Genomic DNA, 24,255 nt, shown 5'->3' on the forward strand with positions numbered 1-24,255 from the left:
ACTATCCAAAAGCCCTGCTGCGTAGCATCTGTGAAATTGATCCGTCTGTTTGTTGGCTTTGCAGAATGACAACCCCATTTCTTTCCTTCGGCTCATAACGAACCAGAGAAATCAAAGCACTAACCAAACTAATAAATCACAAAAGTGACTTGCAGGATGAGTTAAGAATGCTAGAGAGCATTATCAAGGATTTCTAGGATGCAAACACACTTGTATAGTCTTGTACGACAGACGTCAGGCTTTATAAAGAAGAACCAAACAAGAGATCAACTGCAATGAGTTTAAGACCAACTGATAACCTTTTTATTGAACATCTTCAAAACACTTCATTTTGCTCCGTCGACATCATCACCATCACCCTCAGCACCATGGATGAGTAGCAGTTCCACAGGCTGAACAAGGACCTTCGCTAGTTCCACCTATAGAAATAAAATGACTGGAGCGGTCATTCACACGTTTCCCAATCCCACTATTTCCCACCATTCTAGTTCTACGGCTCCGTCCTCTGCATTCGCCTTCCTTTATTTGATGCCGCTGTTGCTCATGGTCTGAGCTTTGCATACTCCCTTGCCGGCGACCTCGAAGGGGGCTCCCTTGTAGTTGGCCACACACTGGCCGTCTGTCTTCAGGTCCGGCTGCACCGCCTCCCACACCTTCTTCTTGGGGTTCAGCTCCTTGTCTGGCTCACCTGGAAACATAGGAGAGAGAAACTAGATGACAGCTCCTTGTCTGGCTCACCTGGAAACATAGGAGGAGAAACTAGATGACAGCTCCTTGTCTGGCTCACCTGGAAACATAGGAGAGAGAAACTAGATGACAGCTCCTTGTCTGGCTCACCTGGAAACATAGGAGAGAGAAACTAGATGACAGCTCCTTGTCTGGCTCACCTGGAAACATAGGAGAGGGAAACTAGATGACAGCTCCTTGTCTGGCTCACCTGGAAACATAGGAGGAGAAACTAGATGACAGCTCCTTGTCTGGCTCACCTGGAAACATAGGAGAGAGAAACTAGATGACAGCTCCTTGTCTGGCTCACCTGGAAACATAGGAGAGGGAAACTAGATGACAGATCCTTGTCTGGCTCACCTGGAAACATAGGAGAGGGAAACTAGATGACAGCTCCGACAGTTATGATGACCCACGTACCTTGTATGGAGCAATGCAGTGGTGTTTTGCACTAGATCATTTGAGGGGGCCATATTGAATATCTCATTGTGCATTGCTCGTATCTTTGTATGAATAAAATTTGAGGGGGAACATGCCTCCTTCATTTCGATGACATGATGCCTCTAGGGGCAACCACAGTAGATGATGGTGGCAACACTTTATCTGCCTTGCTAGCTTTTCTGTAGCCTTGTGCTAGACCATTGGTTTGTGCTGCTGGAGTACTTCCTTGGCGTAGTGTCGATTTTGAAACGTAAAAAAAGCTGAACCAGAAGTTTTACAGAAGCTTTTACTCTTTTAGCGCTAATTCAAAACGTATACAACATCCATGTTTGTCGGCAACTAATGGAGTTAGGGAGTTCTTCATTACCTCAGCATTGTGTTATTGGCAGTGTTTGGATATAACTTGGCATCTGTATGGATTCATAACTGGCACTCCACATTGGATTCATAACGTGCTTCTGTTGGGGTGTGATCTTTTCCTACTCCTCATCACAAACATTTTTTTGTTGAATTTTCCCAGCTTTGACACACTCTAGTTTGAACAGGAACCCGGATGCTCATTAGGGCTGGTGAATGTGTGAGCAATTACTGTTATCTATCCACACCAAGACCAATGCTGGACTGACTTACTGACTTGGTGCTACTAGCTAGCACAGAACTGTCACTATAAAATAGGAGTGCACAATTCTGGAAAGTTCATAGGAGAATCTCAAATTTTGCTAACAGTACAACTCCCTAAAATCTGGAATCCTGGGGGACCAAAGCTGACATCAAAATAAGAGAGAAGGAATGTCAAAAAGAGGGAATAATAGGCCATCATCCCTCAATGTCAACAACATCTTGTTGGAAAAGCGTTGGCCACCACCGCCCCGGCTATGTTTTTTAACGACCCAGAGGTGTGTACAGCACAGCTAGAAACCGACGAGACCGCCTTAGCACCCCCGCCTCCTCCCTCCTTCTCTCCTCTCTTCCATTCCGTGGTCGTTCTCTGTGTGCGTAGAGTCGTAAAAAACACGTTTTTTTGGCCGCTGGGAATTGAATGACCGCCCTAGTGGGATCGCTCGTTAAACAAACAGCTTGAGGAGGGGCCGGTGAGAGGAGATGAAAGGAGAACTCAGGCTGATGTCAGCGGGCTCCAGTCCTGACGGGGCGTCTGTGATGGAAAATCTCTTGTCATGTTCCACCTCTCTCTCTCCCCACAACTCACTCCCCAACTCCCAGTTCAGGTACTGTTCCCTACCAACAACTGCACGACTCAACCCCCCCCAAAACATTTTGTTTTGCCAGCCCCACAACCATATTTTTGTATTAGCTCCAGGACAAAAACACATCTAAAAATCAGTCACATTGATGGTGGTGGGTTTCCACCTTCAACGTCAGGTGAGACATGAGGCTGGATATTCTATGACATGGAAGGCTTATTCTGGGGGACCAAAGCTGACATCAAAATAAGAGAGAGGGAATGAACCTAAAACCAAGTCCATCATCCTTTAACCCTCACTGTAAACAACATCCTGTTTGGAAAAGCGTTTGCCATCACCGCCGCGGCTACGTTTTTTTAAACAATCCAGACATGTGTACAGAACAGCTAGAAACCGATGAGACCGCCTTAGCACCCCTGCCCATCTCCTCCTCCTCCCTCCATCGCCCTCTCTTCTCTGCCATCCTGTGGTCCTTCTCTGTGCGACCAACCTGAATGTGGCTCTAATTGACATGCGTAGTCGTAAAACAAGTATTTTTGGCCGAGGGGGATCCCTCGTTAAACAAACAGCTTGAGGAAGGGCCGCTATGAGAGGAGAAGAGGAAGGAGAGAGGAGAGGGAAGGAGAAGAGAAAGGAGAGAGGAGAGGGAAGGAGAAGAGGAAGGAGAGAGGAGAGGGAAGGAGCAGAATAGAAAGGAGAGGGGAGAGGAGAATAGAGAGGAGTGGGAAAGAGAAGAGGAAGGAGCAGAATAGAAATGAGAGGGGAGAGGAGAGGAGAATAGAGAGGAGAGGGAAGGAGAAGAGGAAGGAGCAGAATAGAAAGGAGAGGGGAGAGGAGAATAGAGAGGAGAGGGAAGGAGAAGAGGAAGGAGCAGAATAGAAAGGAGAGGGGAGAGGAGAGGAGAATAGAGAGGAGAGGGAAGGAGAAGAGGAAGGAGCAGAATAGAAAGGAGAGGGGAGAGGAGAGGAGAATAGAGAGGAGAGGGAAGGAGAAGAGGAAGGAGCAGAATAGAAAGGAGAGGGGAGAGGAGAATAGAGAGGAGAGGGAAGGAGAAGAGGAAGGAGCAGAATAGAAAGGAGAGGGGAGAGGAGAATAGAAAGGGGACGGGAGAGGGAAGGAGAAGAGAGGAGAGAGAAGATGAAAGGGTGTCTGTGTGATGGACACTCCCTCGTCCCTATTCTCCCTTTCTATCGCCACAGCCTCTCTATCTCAGGGAAACTCCCAGTTAAGTTATTTTTCCCTACCAACAACCGCACAAGCACCCCCCCCCCCCCCCCCCCCCCCCCAATCGTTTTGTTTTGCCAGCCCCACAACCATATTTTCTTATTAGCTCCTGACAAGAACAAATCAAAAATCAGTCACATTGACGATGGTGAGTTTTCCCCTTCAACATCCGGCGAGGCATGAGGTTGGACATTTTATGACGTTCAGGCAGGCTTTCCTCTAGTTCGGGTTTCTGTTAATTTCCCAGGCATGACATTGAAAAGGCACTGGGATAGTGTATAGTCACTCTGTTAAAGATGATGAGTTCCATAAGCTGTGTTTTGTTGGGTGATTTGGTATAAAGAGCTCTTTAATTCTCTACATCTGAATCAAACCAGTCCTAGGTCCTTGAACAAGGCATTTAGGGTCTTTCAAATACTCTCCCCCCTCCTAAACTCCCTTCTCTTGGTTGTGGATTCAGATGTATTAGGATCCCCATTAGCCGACATCAATGGCGGCAGCTAGTCTTACTGTGGTCCGACATAACGAAAAAGACTATATACTTTACATTTAATTGTGAGATTGTGGGAAAAGAGGACCTGACTTACACTTTAGTCAGAGGGAGTTGATTTGCGTGTCTATTCCGTTAACAGTCACAGTCCATTTAGCTCCAACCACTAAAGAGAACAGAGGAGTAAACGCTGCAATAGGAAAACTCTGTGGGGTCTTGAGAAGGCTTTGTGATTCCTCTCTTCAAAGATAAAGCCTTTGTTACCCGTGGAAAGATGGCAAGAGGACAGTTGGTTCTTCACATGTCATTTCATGTACAAATGTAAAGGCAATAAGGCCAACCACGTTATTTTGCTCAGGGCAATGCATTCAGTCATTTTCCTCTTGGTTGGAATCTATTGATGTTCTTTAGTGTTGGGTCATCTAAAGTGGCTTGTTGGTAATAAATAATTCATGACTCGAGCACACTGGCTGTGTCCCATTCCACCAGATGCAGCTGAAGCTAACGTGGTGTTCCACCATCATACCACACTCATTGTATGCTACTTTCATTTTAACCAGTGGAATGGCAAACATCAAGCCTTCGACTACTTTACCACATTTAATTCAGTTACCCAAGTGACATGGTCTGGATTTGAACCAACTAGATGAACTAACCAATAATTGGTCGACAAACTACTTATACCGAACAAAAATATAAAAACTCACCATGCAACAATTTCAACTATTTTACTGAGTTAGAGTTAATATAAGGACATCAATCAAATCAAATTAATTCATTAGGCCCTAATTTATGGATTTCACAGCCATGCCCAGACCCAGCCAATCAGAAAGAATTTTCCCCATAAAAACGGCTTTATTACAGACAGAAAAACCCCTCAGTTCATCAGCGGTCAGGGTGGCTGGCCTCAGACGATCCTGCAGGTGAAGAAGCCAGATTTTGAGGTCCTGGGCTGGCGTGGTTACACATGGTCTGCGGTTGTGAGACTGGTTGGACATACTGCCAAATTCTCAAAAATAACATTGGAGGCGGCTTATGGTAGAGAAATTAACATTAAACGCTCTGGCAACAGCTCTGGTGGACATTCATGCACTCAGAATGCCAATTGCTCGCTCCCTCAAAACTTGAGACATCTGTGGCATTCTGTTGTGTGCCAAAACTGACATTTTAGAGCTGCCTTTTATCGTCCCCAGCCTAAGGTGCACACCTGTGTAATGATCATGCTGTTTAATCAGCTTCTTGATATGCCACACCTGTCAGGTGGATGGATTATCTTGGCGAACTGCTCACTAATGTAAACAAATTTGAGCACAAAATTGGAGAGAAATAAGCTTTTTGTACATATGGAACATTCTGGGATCTTTTATTTTAGCTCATGAAACCATCACTTTACATGTTGCGTTTATATTTTTGTTCAGCTTATAAACCTTTGACAACCCCCCTTTATAAAGATATATGTGAAGTGTTATCGAGGTTAGGATACCCTGTGAAAGTGACGGCTACTTCCGCTTTACTTCCGTTTCCCATGCTTTTTTAAGTGGCCGTTGCGATTCTATCATCAAATTCATGAAAACGCAGTCATTTAAGATAGATATCAAATCTGGTTTTGAGGATGAATGTACTTCTACCAGATGCACTTTAGAAAGTTTTTGTGCTTGAAGACCATCACGTTATGTTTTTGCACATTGAAGATCATAAAAGAAAACTCCAAAAGTTGAAAAACTACAAGCCTCTGGGGGCAGTCACTTCCTGGTTACAGCTTATTAGCTTATTAGCTTGAAAGCAGGTCTAGAGTCAAAAGCAGGTTGAGCTGTAGAGGGTATGATAAAGTAGCCTGGCTAAACGAGACTGAACACTGTGCTCCCCATTGAGTGCAGCATTCAGTCTAGTTTAACCAGGCTGATGAAGTTGACCCTAGAGGTCAGGGCCCATATTCACAAAGCCTCTCAGAAAAGGAGTGCTGATCTAGGACCTGTCCATACAATCTTCTTCATTATGATCTACAAGGCAAACTGATCCTAGATCAGCACTCCTACTCTGAGACTCTTTGTGGATCCGGGCCAAGATGGTCAGGGGTGTTACAGTACCTGGGAAGCCCTGGAAGATGACTCTGTCCCCGGGCACGGCACCGCTGGGAGGGTCTAGAATCTCCACCTTGTCTGGGGAGCTGGCACACATCACCATGGCCTGGGACACCACGCCTCTCATCTTAGCTGGCTTCAGGTTGCACAGCAGCACCGCCATGCGATTCTGCATCTGGGGGGGTGGGGGTAATAAGAGAAAGGGAAAAGGTTTACAACTATACTGAGATACAGAGATATTAAATACATATATTTAACATTCTTCTGACGGACAAGAGGAAAAAGTATTGAAATAAAGAATACATGTTTCACTAGTAGAGAGATTACGGAGCGCTGCTTTGACTCTGTACAAACCACACAGGGCATCTTACAGTGCTGTCTTCAGAATGAATGGCCTACTTTATGACTTGATTGGTTGAGAAGAGAAAACACCAATTGGTGTGGTCGCCACTCTCGATCTCTTTGCAGTACTGTGGTTTTCAGAATCCTATTCACACAATTCCCCCATGTCCAATCTTGTCATGTAAAATGACTGCCTCCGGCGGCATATGGTTTGTGTGTATGGTGTGCCTTATTTCAGAAACCAAGAAGAGCGAGAGAAAACAACATTATTCTTTCATGTCTGGAGTGACCTCGGAGGTTTACCCAAACTCTGAGAAGGCCAGAAGCCATTTCCATCAAAAGAGAAGAGGATGGAGAGAATACAGTGTACAAAGTCATGGTGCGTGTCACAGCTAGGAAAATAATGATGTCTTCATTTTGGAAACATCCTTTTAAAAAGTAAATGTTGACATAAATCTGCATACATTCCCCTCAGTGTGACACATTGTTTTGACAGCCTTCTTGCGGCAGCTTTTCTTCCTCAATCGCCATTTGCTTAGCGGGGAAAGAGTGTGTTAGGTGTGTGACGTCAGTTTTGTAATCAGTCGGATGTGCGGACTACAGAAGTCAAGTTTTGTGCGTCTATGTCACAGCTCTACTCTCACCCTGTGATTATGTAATTTCCTCAATTGAGGGGTTGACATTCAATTTCATGTAATGGCAATGAGGCCTGAAATCACTTGTCAAAGGTTAAAACTGAACTGAACTGAACATAATCCAAACACGCTAGAATTTGGGTTTCCAAAGTTTCCTTATTCCGGCCAACTTACAAGGGACAAACTTGCCAGGGCACTCAAATCTACAGTGCTGCCAGTGGGCCCTCTACAGGGCTGCCAGTGGGCCCTCTACAGGGCTGCCAGTGGGCCCTCTACAGGGCTGCCAGTGGGCCCTCTACAGGGCTGCCAGTGGGCCCTCTACAGGGCTGCCAGTGGGCCCTCTACAGGGCTGCCAGTGGGCCCTCTACAGGGCTGCCAGTGGGCCCTCTACAGGGCTGCCAGTGGGCCCTCTACAGGGCTGCCAGTGGGCCCTCTACAGGGCTGCCAGTGGGCCCTCTACAGGGCTGCCAGTGGGCCCTCTACAGGGCTGCCAGTGGGCCCTCTACAGGGCTGCCAGTGGGCCCTCTACAGGGCTGCCAGTGGGCCCTCTACAGGGCTGCCAGTGAAAGTGTTTAGCTTTACTCCTCATGTCGTTCTTCAAACTCCAGTATGTTCCTTGAAACAGGGAAGGCTCAATGTCTTGTATGCATGGTCTGTCGTCACGTTGACTCTCACACAATGAATGACTTGACGAGAAAGGAAAAGTAAGGATTCTGTTAACTGTGGGTTCTACTTGTCCAAATGCTGCTCGTCAAGCCCCGGTGTGGAAGGAAGAAGGCTGCTCGTCAAGCCCCGGTGTGGAAGGAAGAAGGCTGCTCGTCAAGCCCCGGTGTGGAAGGAAGAAGGCTGCTCGTCAAGCCCCGGTGTGGAAGGAAGAAGGCTGCTCGTCAAGCCCCGGTGTGGAAGGAAGAAGGCTGCTCGTCAAGCCCCGGTGTGGAAGGAAGAAGGCTGCTCGTCAAGCCCCGGTGTGGAAGGAAGAAGGCTGCTCGTCAAGCCCCGGTGTGGAAGGAAGAAGGCTGCTCGTCAAGCCCCGGTGTGGAAGGAAGAAGGCTGCTCGTCAAGCCCCGGTGTGGAAGGAAGAAGGCTGCTCGTCAAGCCCCGGTGTGGAAGGAAGAAGGCTGCTCGTCAAGCCCCGGTGTGGAAGGAAGAAGGCTGCTCGTCAAGCCCCGGTGTGGAAGGAAGAAGGCTGCTCGTCAAGCCCCGGTGTGGAAGGAAGAAGGCTGCTCGTCAAGCCCCGGTGTGGAAGGAAGAAGGCTGCTCGTCAAGCCCCGGTGTGGAAGGAGGAAGGCTGCTCGTCAAGCCCTGGTGTGGAAGGAAGAAGGCAAACAAATGTAGGCCCTAGCTTAGTAATGTAGCAGATAGCTACGGAACTACAAGTCTTTCAATAAATGTATATAAAAATGTAATAAAAAATGTCATTATCAATTACTTTTCTCATAGAACCATAGATATATGACTCCGACAGTGTTTGTGTACAAAGAGTCCAACATGCATGTGCTTTCATTTATAGGGATCATACATTGTCTATATAAAGCAGGATGTACAAAGACTCACTATGTTTTGGAGAAGAATCAAAAGAGGCAAACCGAGAAAAGAGGTTTGATTGTAAAGAGAAACCGGGGACTTGTGCTCGGTGAATAAGACCGCAAACAAATTACTTTTGCGTCTGAGACAAATCGTAAATTCCGGGGCAATAACTAACTGAAAACCAAGTCTGTGTGTGCAGAAACCTACGTCGTAGACATTAAAAAGCGTCACGTGAACCCTGACAGACTACATTGGAGTAGTCACTTTACATGGGTTATTAAACCCAGAACATGACCCTGGCTAGCCAGAGTTATGGGACCCGTGTGTCCAATAAAAACAGCTGAATTTATTGTAGTGAAAATAAGGCAAAAAAAACAACCACACAGTAGTGTTAAAACAGCAATCTTTAAAACCAATGTTATTTGACTACCAAAAGCATGTAGAGAGCTTTGTAGTCTACTAGGTCAGCCTCCCAAGTCTTCCTGAATGACCGTTAAGCTCCCAGTACCTGTTAAGTACAGTAACAGTCTTACTCTGTATTGTCTGTGGGCAGACTGGGTTCCAGACACACAAAACATTCCAAAGGGGCATTGGTCTGGTAACAGCCCGACGAGTCGGTCTGGTAACAACCCGACGAGTCAGTCTGGTAACAACCCGACGAGTCGGTCTGGTAACAACCCGACGAGTCGGTCTGGTAACAACCCGACGAGTCGGTCTGGTAACAACCCGACGAGTCGGTCTGGTAACAACCCGACGAGTCGGTCTGGTAACAACCCGACGAGTCGGTCTGGTAACAACCCGACGAGTCGGTCTGGTAACAGCCCGACGAGTTGTCTGACTGACACAGGCCTTACGTGAATACTTGACATTATGAGGCTCTTTGGCTGCATTTAGACAGGTAACCCAATTCTGAACTTTTCCCCCACAAATTTGTCCTTTGACCAATCACATCAGATCTTTTCACATCGGATCTTATTCAGAGCTGATCTGATTTTTCAGAGCGGATCTGACATTTGGTTGGGCAGTTGCCGGTGTTAGACTGTGTTGGTACTAGGCTGTGTTGGTACTAGGCTGTGCATTCCAGTACCTGATCTATGGGTATGTGCTTGACCAGCCCGCTGACCACCGTCCTGGGGGCTGCCTCTCCCACATCCACCTGCTCCACATAGAGTGAGTCGGCGTCCGGGTGCTTCTCGGCCATGACGATGCGTCCCACCCTCATGTCCAGACGTGACACGTCCACCTTAGCCTCCTCCTGAGTGGCCACAGGCTTCTTCTCTCCCTTCTCTGTGATAGGACACACAGAGAGGAAAGGGTTAAACCACAGACAGAGACAGACAGACAGAGACACCCAATATGAACTTGTAGTTAAGTCACTTTTGGATAAGAGTGAGTTTGTCTGACTGGCATGTAAAGTAGTTCTTGACAAAGCTGTGGTCCTCTGTAGCTGTGTGACTGTGGTCCTCTGTAGCTGTGTGACTGTGGTCCTCTGTAGCTGTGTGACTGTGGTCCTCTGTAGCTCAGTTGGTAGAGCATAGCGCTTGCAACGCCAGGATAGTGGGTCTGATTAATGGGACCAACCATACGTAAATATTATGCAAGAATGACTAAGTCGCTTTGGATAAAGGCGTCTGTTCAAATGGTATTTATTATTTCTATAAGATACAATACAGGCTCTGCCACAGAAGGTATAGTATTCCAGACTGGGTTCAGGGATGGCATACTGACTCCCTGCCTTTATTACATTAAAAGGTCCAGCAGAGAATATATTTTTTCCAGGCATCTAATGCAAGACTTCTTTGAGATTATGTTCAGCCCACTGCTATGGTAGTGTTCCCTGGGGACTCATTAGGATCCATTTGAACCTAGTCTGTGTGGAAACTATGCTGAGTGGTTCAGCCATCTTGACTGTTCTGATCCAATTTACCCCAAAGTGAAAACAAATCTGCGCGGCGACTCTGAAGCCCCAGCGTGGCATTTTTGACTGTGATCACCGCAGGCGTTAAATAATAGTACATTTACTTTTCCACAACTCACCAGAATTCTGAGGACACTTAAAGCAAATATCAACATCAATACCCACTGTTAAAACATAGGCTCCGACAGGCTTTTCACGGACACTAGGGTGTTGTTGCGTGCCAGACGCTTCATATGATATGGGGTGGATAGTATGAAGTGGTCTCGTCTCCTAGTCTCGTCTCCTTCATTTCTTTCCTAGATGGTGGGAACCTTCCAGTTGGGAGCTCAACTACCCGATGGCTCGAACCAGCAACCTACTGGTCCGCTTCTCTAACCTCTGGGCTACCTACTTAAAAACTTCTGCACTGTTAGGAAAACAGCGTATTGATGTGTGACGTCATCCGCCTGGCCCCTGAGCAGCAGTGCACCACACCACGGGCCGGCTGATCGATTTGATTGCCAGGCGATGATTGTTTAGATGAGGTGCGAACACAGTCACATCAAAGCCTTTGTGTGAAAACGAGGATATCCACACATACTAAAACAAAGCAATCCGCAACAGTGGACATAAAAACCAAACACTATCACATATTTACTGCTCTGTTTTCCATTGACATCTGGCAGTCAGAAAAGCCAGATACAAACCGGTTCAGTCTACATCGCAAAGCATTCTCTTCTTCTCTGAATTATAACCTTGTAAATAATCTGGGGAAGATCATTCCCAATTTGTTGCCGCGACAGTTAATTAGTCCGGCTGGGTTTGACGTCTGAGTGGAACGAGGCTTCGACTGATTTATTGTAAATAGAATATAATTTTAACAATAAACCAGAAAAAGTTCAAAAGAATAAAACCCAACACCGCTGCATTTCAATCATTTAGCTGGAAAGACGTTTTTAGATCTAATTTGACAGAGGAAATGAACAGCATGTTGTATTATACTGCATTAGAGCATCTCTGGTTTAGCCCTGGAGAGGTTGTGCAAAGCCTCAAGATGAATGACGTCGACACAATAGAAACATCCAAACTGGAATTCTGCCTGTCTCCCATTACAGCATTGACACTTCTGCTAAGACTATTTTCTCATCACCGAAACAAGTTACTGAATTTTTATATATTTTTTTTTTTAAATCATCAAGGTTAAAAATCTACTTCAGGATAAATCACAGAAAGATTTCGGAGAAAGATAATTTGTTTTGGGAAAAGGCCCATCTGTAATGTTGGAAATTGAAACGTTAGGCCAAAGTTTGAAACGGATCCCCTCTATTTGCAGTTTCCCCTTGTGCCTTTCGTCCATTATCGCCAAATATTACAAATTCAGATGGAGAATACCTGCCTGAGAAATCACAAATGGCCATTAAAGTACAGACAGATCGCTGCATCCAGACAGGCATTGATGGAAACGCTGGATCTAAGACAAGGGCTTGCGTTCCAAATGGAAAGAAATGCCAGAGAAGTGCAGACAAAAAAAAACATCCCAAAGCTAAATCATGGAGCACTTCAACTCAAATTGTCATTGAAGAGGCGCTTAGGCCTACTTCAATTTTTGCTGACAAATCGAAAAACCAAATATGACATATTTCACTTTAGTGTGGTGGAACGTTGAGGGGTTTGACAATTATGAGTGTGTGAAATCACAGATGTGGAAGGGCCCTGCAATTTCAACAACAAGTCACTTCTTGCTTTGCTTTACCCTTTTTCTCTGGTCTATTCTTCTTGCCCTCGCTGTTTTTGGGAGGGGGGCTGGCAGTGGCAACAGCAGAGGTGGAGGACCTTGCTGGGGATGAGGGCTGAGGAGGTGTGGACTTGGCGGCACACTGGACACTCGAGTCTCCTGCGGTTGGCATGGCCACCTCCCTCACTGCAGAAGGAAAAAACAGAGAGAAGATTAATTTAACACTTTTATCCAATAGAGACTTTGGGCAATATTCAGTCTGTAAAGCTGAAGCATTACAGATTTCGCAACACAAACTTAAAAGGTAATTTCCGATTGAGCCGACATAAGCAGCGTTTACCATGAATGCAGTCTCCGCTAAAATAGGAACATTGCCTTTAAATTTCAATCCCGCTGTAAAGCTGAATTTCCACGATGCAAATTGAATAGAGCCCTTAAATTCTGTTCTAATAGTCACACTAGCATACAATATTGGACACATGCTAAGTGGTATGCTAGTATGGATATTGGAATGTTGCCTTACAGTTGACAGTGATAGATGAATTAAGTACATCTGGCCCATGCGGGAATTGAACCCAGAACCCTGGTGTTGCCGGCACTATGCTGTAACTAACCCACTGAGCCATGTGAGAGGATATTCACCTCCAGTTACAGCAGTACTGCTGGTTTTATTTTGAGGCTACTGGTTAGAATCCAGGGAACTGGTTTGTAACGTGGAGATCAGAGGCTGATTATAAGGGATGGATAAAAGCCAGCAGAACTGGAGTTGAACGCTCCTCTGCATTACCGTGCAGATAGGCTGTTTGATACTGTAGCAAGTTCCAATACACAATATATCATCAGGTTGGATATTTTGCTTTTGAACCCAGAGGCATTAATATCCTTTTTCACACTACTGAGCCAAGCCATACTGAGCTGGCCTGGCTATGCATCCACCATAGTTGCTGGAATCGTTCAAGAAAGAACAATGTGAAAATAAAATATCCGAACCCGGGCAGTATGGTTTGGGTGGGTACGATAGTATGAAAGGGGTATAACGAAGCCATCGACCCTGACAAATGGTACTTTGAATTGAGAATGACGGCGAGGGATCGTTGGATATGAAGGCTCTTCATGGAGCTGTACTTTGCCTAATTAGTTTCAGCAACATAATTTTACTTAATGATAGAGAAAACCTTATTCAAAGACCCAATGGGAGGAAAGACCAGCCTCCTAAAGCTTGTTTTGATTGAAAAATGACAGTGTCCATGGCAACTCGGAAAACAAGGAAATATAGTTTTAAATCTCCTCAATCAATCTCCAGATTTTTTTTGGGTGGGGAACCCATCATTTCAGGTTGAAATTTGGACGTAAAGTCATACTTTATCCACGTTTTAAATCTAATGTTGAGAGCTGAGGTTCGGAACTTAAAAGGTTACCTTTAAAACAACATGGCAATTAACCTTTAAAAAATGCTGTCGTTCCTCCTGCTCTTGCCATGTTGTTCTCTGTTGCTCAAAATGCCCAGACAGTACCCATGAAGGTCTTTACTTTACGTCAGTCAGTCATCTCCATAACAAAACTGTGATTTAGCTTATTTTCAGCGTCACAGACCCCCATTGAAACAAATACCAAAAATAAACAGCGGAATTGGATACGTGGAAAAACTTAAAACATAATCCTGCAGTCCTTTTCGCACACATTCCTGAGCGCTCCAAAAATAACATGTAGAGATAGCCTTTTGATGAGGGCTACACTGCCTATTTGTACGACTCCTCTGGTTTCTTACCACCTAGTTCTCCTCTCTGGAAGCCATTACTGACGTGTTAATGATCCCAGAGACTGTTTGCCCTTGTATGTTAATGCATGACAGAGGCGCCATATCACAACAGGGTTGTAGTAGGCCGCCAGTCACGCAGACGGCATGCCGTTTGATTTTGGCAGTTGGGGGGTAGCCTAGTACCCCCCATCATGGCTCTAATGATGGACATACTTGGGCCCTTGAGTTCAATTATTTGTTTGAACTTTGATAGTAAAAAAAAAAGAAGGTCTGGTTGTAATATTAGAATGAGACGAGAAGGCATTTTATTAAGATCTAGGACTGTTACTAATACAGCTAAACAAACAATGTGTCGCTAATGAGTTGCCTCAGACACCGTCAACCACTCAAGTGTGAGAACTTTACCCTACAGCTAGCTATAGCTATGTGGTTGATAACATCAAGGCCGTACCAAAGGAATGGCGTCTGTTCTTTGAAGAATGAGGTTCCCCTCAGGAAAAATTAAGTTCTGCTCAATCGCAGTCTGAACAGCATCAGTATTTAATCTCAGAGGAGGTCATAGCAGAAGTTAAACAGGATGTGACAGAGGATGGAAATCTGTCACCAACAAACTACGTACCTCCTCTGCTCTTCTCCTTCTCCAGCAGTGTTTGCTTCAGTTGCTCGATGTCCCTCTTCAGCTTGGTGTTCTCCACCATCAGTTTCTTCTCTTCTCTGACGGTGGCCTGCACCTCTATGTTCAGACAGAAAGCTCCTGTCAGAATTCTATAGGGTCAAACATGTATCATTTCGTTTTAGCCTACAGCTTCTTTCCCTCCCCAACATTGGCTTTAAACCGTTTCTCCAGCTAGGCTACTTCGCCCTGAGAATGTGCACTCATGTAGAGTTGAGGTCAAACTCAAAAAGTGAGTGTCTTTTTAGGAGGAATTTCAACAACTTGAGGAATACATTTGACCCCATACTCTGCTTGAGATTGAGTGTGCGCATGCATCTCTATGTTTACTTGTGTCTGTGTGTGTGTTTCTGTGTGTGTGTTTCTGTGTGTGTGCACGCTTTTGGTATCTCTTACTGGCTTTCTCCTTGAGCAGCTGGACCTGCTGTTTGAGGTAGTCTATAATGTGGTCGGCCTCGGCTGCCCGCTGTTCCAGCCTCATCACGGAGGGAGTGTGACCCGACATCTTGACCAGGGGTAGGGAGCGTGATACTAGGAACCTGGAACCAGAAAACAAAACCTACCAGTGAGAAAGAACCACAGGTATTTGTTGTACACTAGACCCTATGATCACTTGGCTACATAGCTGATGCCTGCTGGACTGTTCATTTATCACGGTACTCCACTTTGTTTACTTTTGTTTATCTGTCGGCCCTAGCCGCGAACTCAGGCCCTGTGTGTAGTTAACCAATCCTCTCTGCCCATTCATCGCCATTTTCCCTGTTGTCTTAGCTGATTAGCTGTTGTTGTCTTACCCGTTGTTGTCTTAGCTAGCTCTCCCAATCAACACCTGTGATTGCTTTATGCCTCGCTTTGTCTCTCTCAAATGTCAATATGCCTTGTATACTGTTGTTTAGGATAATTATCATTGTTTTAGTTTACTGTGGAGCCCCTAGTCCCACTGTACATGCCTTAGATACCTCCTTTGTCCCACCTCCCACACATGCGGTGACCTCACACAGTATAACCAGCATGTCCAGAGATGCAACCTCTCTTATCATCACTCAGTGCCTGGGATTACCTCCACTGTACCCGCACCCCACCATACCCGTCAGCACATTATGCCCTTAATCTATTCTACCACGCCCAGAAATCTGCTCCTTTTATTCTCTGTCCCCAACGCACTAGACGACCAGTTTTGATAGCCTTTAGCCGTACCCTCATCCTACTCCTTCTCTGTTCCTCGGGTGATGTGGAGGCTAACCCAGGCCCTGCGTGACCCCAGTCACTTTCATTTGTTGACTTCTGTAATCGAAAAAGCCTTGGTTTCATGCATGTTAACATCAGAATCCTCCTCCCTAAGTTTGTTTTACTCACTGCTTTAGCACACTACGCCAACCCTGATGTCCTTGCCGTGTCTGAATCCTGGCTTAGGAAGGCCACCAAAAATGTGGAGATTTCCATACCCTCCAAATACACCTCTCAGGGAAGTCAGGAACCAATACACACAGTTAGTCAAGAAAGCCAAGGCTAGCTTTTTCAAACAGAAATGTGCATCCTGTAGCTCTAACTCCAAAAAGATTTGGGACACTGTAAAGTCCATGGAGAACAAGAGCACCCCCTCCCAGCTGCCCACTGCACTGAGGCTAGGTGACACGGTCACCACCGATAAATCCATGATAATAGAACATTTCAATAAGCATCTCTCTACGGCTGGCCATGCTTTCCTCCTGGCTACCCCAACCCCGGCCAACAGCTCCGCACCCCCCGCAGCTACTTGCCCGAGCCTCTCCAGCTTCTCCTTCACCCAAATCCAGATCGCAAATGTTCTGAAAGAGCTGCAAAACCTGGACCCGTACAAATCAGCTGGGCTAGACAATCTGTACCCTCTCTTTCTAAAATTATCTGCCGCCATTGTTGCAACCCCTATTACCAGCATGTTCAACCTCTCTTTCATATCATCTGAGCTCCCTAAAGATAGGAAAGCTGCCGTGGTCATCCCCCTCTTCAAAGGGGGTGACACTCTAGACCCAAACTGTTACAGACCTATATCTATCTTGCCCTGCCTTTCTAAAGTCTTTGAAGGCCAAGTTAATAAACAGATCACTGACCATTTCGAATCCCACCGTACCTTCTCCGCTGTGCAATCCGGTTTCCGAGCTGGTCACAGGTGCACCTCAGCCATGCTCAAGGTACTCAACGATATCCTAACCACCATCGATAAAAGACAGTACTGTGCAGCCGTCTTCATCGACCTGGCCAAGGCTTTCGACTCTGTCAATCACTGTATTCTTATCGGCAGACTCAATAGCCTTGGTTTCTCAAATGACTGCCTCGCATGGTTCACCAACTACTTCGCAGATAGAGTTAAGTGTGTAAAATCGGAGGGCCTGTTGTCCGGACCTCTGGCAGTCTCTATGGTGGTACCACAGGGTTCAATTCTCGGGCCGACTGTTTTCTCTGTATATATCAATGATGTCACTCTTGCTGCGGGTGATTCCCTGATCCACCTCTACGCAGACGACACCATTCTGTATACATCTGGCCCTTCTTTGGACACTGTGTTAACTAACCTCCAAACGAGCTTCAATGCCATATAACACTCCTTCCGTGGCCTCCAACTGCTCTTAAACGCTAGCAAAACCAAATGCATGCTTTTCAACCGTTCGCTGCCCGCACCCGCCCGCCCGACTAGCATCACTACTCTGGACGGTTCTGACCTAGAATACGTGGACAAATACCTAGGTGTCTGGCTAGACTGTAAACTCTCCTTCCAGACTCATATCAAACATCTCCAATCCAAAATAAAATCTAGAATTGGCTTTCTATTTCGCAACAAAGCCTCCTTCACTCACGCCGCCAAAATTACCCTAGTAAAACTGACTATCCTACCGATCCTCGACTTTGGCAATGTCATCTACAAAATAGCTTCCACTACTCTACTCATTAAATTGGATGTAGTCTATCACAGTGCCATCCGTTTTGTTACCAAAGTGCCTTATACCACCCACCACTGCGACCTGTATGCTGCGACCCACTGGCTCCAGGTCATCTATAAGTCTATGCTAGGTAAAGCTCCGCCTTAGCTCACTGGTCACGATAACAACACCCACCCGTAGCACGCGCTCCAGCAGGTATATCTCACTGGTCATCCCCAAAGCCAACACCTCATTTGGCCACCTTTCCTTCCAGTTCTCTGCTGCCAGTGACGGGAACGAATTGCAAAAATCGCCGAAGCTGGAGACTTACATTTCCCTCACTAACTTTAAACATCAGCTATCTGAGCAGCTAACCGATCGCTGCAGCTATACATAGTCCATCTGCAAATAGCCCACCCAATCTACCTACCTCATCACCATATTGTTTTTATTTACTTTGCTGCTCTTTTGCACACCAGTATCACTACTTACACACCATCATCATCTATCAATCCAGTGTTAATCTGCTAAATTGTAATTACTTTGCTACTATGGCCTATTTATTGCCTTACCTCCTCATGCCATTTGCACACACTGTATATAGACTCTTTTTTTTCTATTGTGTTATTGACTGCACACTTGTTTATTCCATGTGTAACTCTGTGTTGTTGTTTATGTCGCACTGCTTTGCTTTATCTTGGCCAGGTCGCAGTTGTATATGAGAACATGTTCTCAAAATGTCCAACCTGGTTAAATAATGGTGAAAAAAATAAAAATAAAAACAAGACACACTTGAAACAGAGACATTCTGAAATTTGGGAAAGCAACCCCAACAAGACACAATGAGAAATAGAGAATGAGAAATAGAATTGTGTTAATCCACCTGTCAGTTAAATGGGAAAGCATGTTCTAAGAATTATATTTCTGTGCTACAGTACAGCACAGACATTTAAAACATGAGGGATGCAATATATAGGCTTATATCATCAGGAAATCTGGGAAGTTGGAAGTATCCCAAAGACAAGACAACCACAAGAGAATCCCAGGTTGCTGCTACAGCACACAGGCATGTTAGCTCATAATAATAGCGCATGTGGGACAGCTGCCCGGCCTATTCAAGAGGCTGGCTTCCTTCCACAAGCATTGTAGAGATAATCAAATCTCATTTTATTTGTCACATACGCCGAATACAACAAGTGTAGACTTTATTGTGAAATGCTTACTAAAGAGCCTTTTCCCAACACTGCAGTTCCAAAGAAGGAAAATTAACAAATGGGTAAAAAGAAAGTAGTAACACAATAAAATTAAACAACAAGGATACACACACACACACACACACACACACACACACACACACACACACACACACACACACACACACACACACACACACAGAGTCAGTGTACTGGGGTACGTGGTAGTTGGGGTGAATTATTGAGGTAATATGTACATGTAGGTTTGGTTAGGGGATTGATTGAAGTACTATGTACATGTATGTATGGGGTGAAAAGCAGAAAGATAATAATCAGGGGATAAAATGTTGATAGTCAATAAATGAGCTTATCCCTTCTTTCCCCCTCCCTCTATCATTCCCTCTCTCTGGCAACTTGGAAGGAGGGAGCTGTTTCTTCTCAGTGCTGAGTCTGGAAACCAAAGAATTGTCTCGACAAGCTCCAGGTCAACTCGGTCAAACTGAATTATTCAATGACACAGCAAAAAAGCTAAACCATATGACAATAAATGAAATAAACTGTTTAAAAAAAAAAAAATCTCTTTTTGTTGTTTGCTCAGTTTTTTTCCTTTACAGGCACAAATGGGCAAATCACATTATAGACATCATCGGCGACGTGTGTGTTTGGTTTTAGGGATACTTTTAAAGTTCAAAAGGGATCAAACGACAGCCTCGTGCCACTCAACCAAAATGCAGCTGGACGACAGTTAGGGCTTTTCTTGTAATGTGTAATGTGCCTTGGACATGTACAGGCTTTGGCAATCCTCTCCCATTGACAAAGGAAAAGAGAGGGGGATTTTTACAAGGGCTCAGGCGAAAAGGGAGGAGAAGAAAACGTCCAACACATAGGCCGAGTACAGGGTGGCGCTGGAAAACAACAGCTGGAGCGAGATGAAAACAAAACTAAAGTCAGGGATGAGGAAATTAGAAACACAAAAAGAGCTGGAGTTGATAATATAGGGGATCAAAGAAGTTTGTTTGCTCGAAGGCTCGGAATCGATTTAACTGGGCTCTGTGGTGGAAGAATTTACGAGCGCCACTATAGGGCTGTTTTCATTTGTACAACTCCTGAAAATGAGCCCCGGGGTGGGGCGGTGGGGCCTTGCCGAGCCACCTCTGACAGCACCCCAGGCTGGGCCTCCAGGCAGAAACAAGGAGTCCCCCAGGGGTCAGTATCCCTACCGTGGACATTGGACAACACTGCAGAGCAGATAGCTTAACAGAGGAGTTGATCATAACTGTCTCTGGATGTCATTCAATTCACAAGATAGCCCGTTGGAACTAGAACTGCTTTGAGAGTAATGTTCCATCTCATAGTTTTTTCGGCACCGAGCAAATTTTAGGCCTGCTGAGCGCAAATTTGAACATTGCGAAAATTCTGTGCAACTTCCGGCGCGCGTTTACTGTGAACACTGAGGTGGTACCCACTTTAAGTTACAGTTTTAGCAGTCCGAGGTGAGCTGCGCGCAGGCACATTGGTTGAGAGGATAAAACATAACGATCATCACTTCCAACTCAAAGTCTATACAAGTCTAGACCTGGCTCCAAAACCACTTCTACTCTGCAACATTGAACACTCCACTAACTTCGGTTGTTAGGACACCAGTATCACGATACTCAGCGGTATTATGGAATCACATGTTTCTTTTCCAGCCTGTAGCACACCATATTTGGCATACAGTAGTTTTTTTTATTAAAGGACCACAGAGTAAGTCTGTTTTGTGTTTTCCTTGATGCCATGGAGAATCAGGTATCTTTGTATCACTACCAGTAATAGTATCAATACCAGTAATATTCTAGTATTGGGAGAGTGGGATGGTGAGTGAAACCAAAGACTAGGGGAGATTGGTACTCACGTGACAGACAGATAGCAGCTGCCAAATCATATCCCCTTCCCTTTGGCATCTACTATATGACTAGTGTCCTATTAATATCAAATCAAATGTTATTTGTCACATGCTTTGTAAACAACAGGTGTAGACTAACAGTGAAATGCTGACTTACAGGCTCTTCCCAACAATGTAAAGAGAAATAATAGAAAAATAATAACACAATGAATAAATATACAATGAGAAATGATAACTTGGCTATGTACACGGGGTACCAGTAACCGAGACGATGTGCAGGGGTACGAGGTAGTTGAGGTAGATATGTACATATAGGTATGGATAAAGTGACTAGGCAACAAGATAGATAATAAACAGTAACAGCAGCATATGTGATGAATCATAAAGGGTCAATGCAGATAGTTAAATAGTTAACCAATAGCTACCCGGACTAACTATTTCAAAGTTTTATGGCTTGGGGGTAGAAGCTGTTCTGGGTCATGTTGGTCCCAGACTTGGTACATCGGTACCGCTTTCTGTGCGTTTGCAGAGAGAACAGTCTATGGAACAGTCTATGTAGGCATTTGAATGCCAAGGAACAACAACCAATATACTAGTCAAATAGCCAACGTTCAGGAGTCTTGACTAACTTAACATCAGAAGACAGATTGATGAATAACCTATTGGTCAGCTGGTGGCCAATATAATATAGCCTAGTCTGATATTAAACTGTGCCTTGTTCCAGGTCTCTATGGGAAGGTCTAAGAGACGACATGCCAGAGAAATGTTTCACTTATCCCTAAAGGCTGTTTTTCTTTTCACCTCATTTTAGGGGGACATGGACAACACAACAGACACAGGACCATCTTCAAGGAATAACCCAGGCGTTGGGTGATAGGCCTAGTACAAGTAGGAGCTAGCTCTGTTTTCCCAGTTGGGTGATAGGCCTAGTACAAGTAGAAGCTAGCTCTGTTTTCACAGTTGGGTGATAGGCCTAGTACAAGTAGGAGCTAGCTCTGTTTTCACAGTTGGGTGATAGGCCTAGTACAAGTAGAAGCTAGCTCTGTTTTCACAGTTGGGTGATAGGCCTAGTACAAGTAGAAGCTAGCTCTGTTTTCACAGTTGGGTGATAGGCCTAGTACAAGTAGGAGTTTTGTTTTCATGTTATTTAGAGCGTTGGTTACTGTAACTGTGATGCCGGCAACAATTGAATTAATTTTTTTTGTAGGCGTTTACTGACACCGGTCATATTCAATGGGTGTTGCGTGTTCGTAAATTCATCAGTTATTCTGTGAATTTACAAATGCATCCTTGGTTGGACTTCCTGAGCTGTGCATATTGCCTATTATTGGTGGGTGGCGATGGAAAATAATCCACCGAAGTAAAGACAGTTTCAGGTTGGATAGTCACACTTTCAAACCTCAATAGCTTTAAAACCACTTGAGCCACAGACTCCAAAAAAGTGTCATGTTGTTGGAAAAATTCCGCATAACATTCCACTGGTCATAATTCCACAATTTGGAAATTAATTTGCTTTCCAAAGCTAATAAACATGTGGAAATGTAAACAGCATTCCGTATTCCTACTTGAATAAGTTATGGGCCGTAAACAAAGTACAAACTTTTTTCCCATTTGAATTTCAATAGCTCCTTGGTCAAAAAGGGTGTGCAATGTGTAGGCCCACTGTGTACATTATGAACTTTGTTTGAGGTGTGTGGGTCACATGACCAAGGTGCTGTTGAATTTCAATTTTTTTAATAAATACATTTTAAACAGTGTGAGATGTAAATCGACAAAAAAGTGTGTCCAATAGGTGTCTCTGCCATTGGGTCAGCTAGAACCAGTTTCAAAGTTTTAGGAGTAATGGTCAAAGAGCTATTGAATTTTTATTTATTCGATTTGTCACTTTGTAGACGGTCCCTAACTGATGTTGGTGGACGTAAGGAAAACTACATCGAATATCGAATATATATCGAATATCCAACTATAGCCGGCTTTCCTGTCAACAAAAACACCTGTATAATCTCTAGGAACCCTACTTACCAGACGTAAAGTGAAATGTGTCCCTCGCTATAAAAATGTACACTTTTACCCAAACCGCAACATATTCCTGCTGTGTAAGAAGTCTTGCATGAAGTGCGTGGTCTAATGGCAGCCCGCTGTCTAACTTCACAAGAATTTGGTGTGATTTTGACCAAAAAATTACTCTGACATGTATTTCATAGCAAGGGACACAATTCACTTTATGTCTTGTAAATAAAGTTCCTTGAAATTATACATATGCTTTTTCTTTTTTTACAGGAAACGTGTGCACATGCCGGCTTAACGTTAGTTAGATAGTTGTATCTGTGGTGAAATAACAGTATTGGCGTTAGCTAGCTCAGTTTAGCAATAGGGGTTACATCGTTCTAACGCTAAAATACCAGGAATTTAGAAATAACTGGCTGATTTGAAAAATATACTAAAGATCAGAAATAAACAAGCATTCAACTTACATCAAACTGTGACCGCCTGCCTGTGACTCACACGTTTCGAATACCCACAGCTGTTCGAGAAAAGACCCACGTAGTCCCATGCGCATTGTCACTGGTTTGCATACCATCTGGCTAGCTCGGGCCTACTGGCATGCAATCTCTATCCATATGATTAGACATTTCATATATGCGCCGCAGTTGCACAGTTTATACGCTCATGATCATTTTTGGGGGCAACTTGCTAGTGCCTGCGTAACCAGTAAATGTATACATTGTTTGACATTCAGAAGCAATTAGTTAATTACATTTCGAGCTAATACAAAATAAAAACATAGCAAGAATCGTACTACGAATTTTTGGTTCTTTTTGTAGAAACATTGTTTATGAGATTTGATCAGGCATAGAAAATAAAGACACGCAGATAAAGTAAGATACCTGTTATATCCTTTGGTTTGTCAATATAAACACTAAGCAATAGATACATTTAACCAAAAGCTACTAACACCGGTTTATTAGTAAGCAAGGTTGCAATGTTTACAAATAATTTTGACAGCTAAAGCTTCGTCGCTGAAAATTGACGTCATTGGTCACGTTATCTCTCAGCTGATCACTTCATTCAGTGAAAGAGAAGATTCTGCAAAATAAAATCCAAGTAAAATCTACGGTCAGAATTTTTTGGAAATGAGGACAGACGTTCACTAAACGTAATTGTTCACTCAAATTTTGAAAAGTCGTTGCAGTTTTATTCATTCATTGTTTTCTGCATACTGCATCCCTTATTGTACAAGCTAACTGCAGCACTGTCGCTAGCTTCCGATTTAGTTAGCTGCCTGTATCCACTTTTACTGTTTACAAACCAGTTATATGCCTCCCTAAATACACTATCAGGTAATGCTTGTACAAGATGACAAAGTAAATGAAGTGGATATGAAAGTGTGTGGTAACCATTATTTTGTGTTATGTCTGAAATTATTTCTGCGTTTAAAAGCTGTGATATAACTTGTATTTTAGCTACATTGCACCTGTTGTGTTTAGATATAGTTTCACATTAAAATTAGTCTTTGTAAACATGAACCAAACTGTTCATCATTTGTT

At 44.4% G+C, this 24,255-nt stretch overlaps 2 protein-coding genes across 7 annotated transcripts in view; one reads left to right on the forward strand and one right to left on the reverse strand.

Moving 5' to 3' along the window:
• Window positions 1-276: 276 nt before the first annotated feature.
• On the reverse strand, window positions 277-23,694 carry aimp1a (aminoacyl tRNA synthetase complex interacting multifunctional protein 1a). 4 transcript variants are annotated; one of them, XM_055924048.1, is made up of 7 exons: window positions 23,182-23,303; window positions 15,129-15,271; window positions 14,679-14,792; window positions 12,319-12,486; window positions 9,756-9,955; window positions 6,171-6,339; window positions 277-688 (listed from the first exon to the last, which is right to left on the reverse strand). In XM_055924048.1, exons 1-7 carry the CDS (start codon window positions 23,286-23,288, stop codon window positions 522-524), a joined length of 1,068 nt encoding a protein of 355 aa, XP_055780023.1. In that variant the 5' UTR covers window positions 23,289-23,303; the 3' UTR covers window positions 277-521. The 4 variants fall into 4 exon arrangements, with proteins under 4 accessions (XP_055780023.1, XP_055780025.1, XP_055780022.1 ...); XM_055924050.1 differs by lacking the exons at window positions 277-688; window positions 23,182-23,303 and adding exons at window positions 705-1,036; window positions 23,596-23,694; XM_055924047.1 differs by lacking the exon at window positions 277-688 and adding an exon at window positions 708-1,036 and having other exon boundaries at window positions 23,182-23,288.
• A 62-nt stretch (window positions 23,695-23,756) lies between these two features.
• The window catches only part of tbck (TBC1 domain containing kinase), a 75,580-nt gene continuing 75,081 nt past the window's right edge, over window positions 23,757-24,255 (forward strand). Inside the window, exon 1 of one of the 3 annotated variants that reach the window (XM_055924051.1) lies at window positions 23,757-23,864. The gene's annotated coding sequence lies outside the window, so the exon portion shown is untranslated. Of the gene's footprint in view, window positions 23,865-23,899; window positions 24,049-24,255 lie in introns of those variants that run through there. The other 2 variants (XM_055924054.1, XM_055924052.1) reach the window with 2 other exon arrangements.

The sequence above is a fragment of the Salvelinus fontinalis genome, chromosome 5 (assembly GCF_029448725.1).
Source record: "Salvelinus fontinalis isolate EN_2023a chromosome 5, ASM2944872v1, whole genome shotgun sequence".
Classification (NCBI taxonomy): domain Eukaryota; kingdom Metazoa; phylum Chordata; class Actinopteri; order Salmoniformes; family Salmonidae; genus Salvelinus; species Salvelinus fontinalis.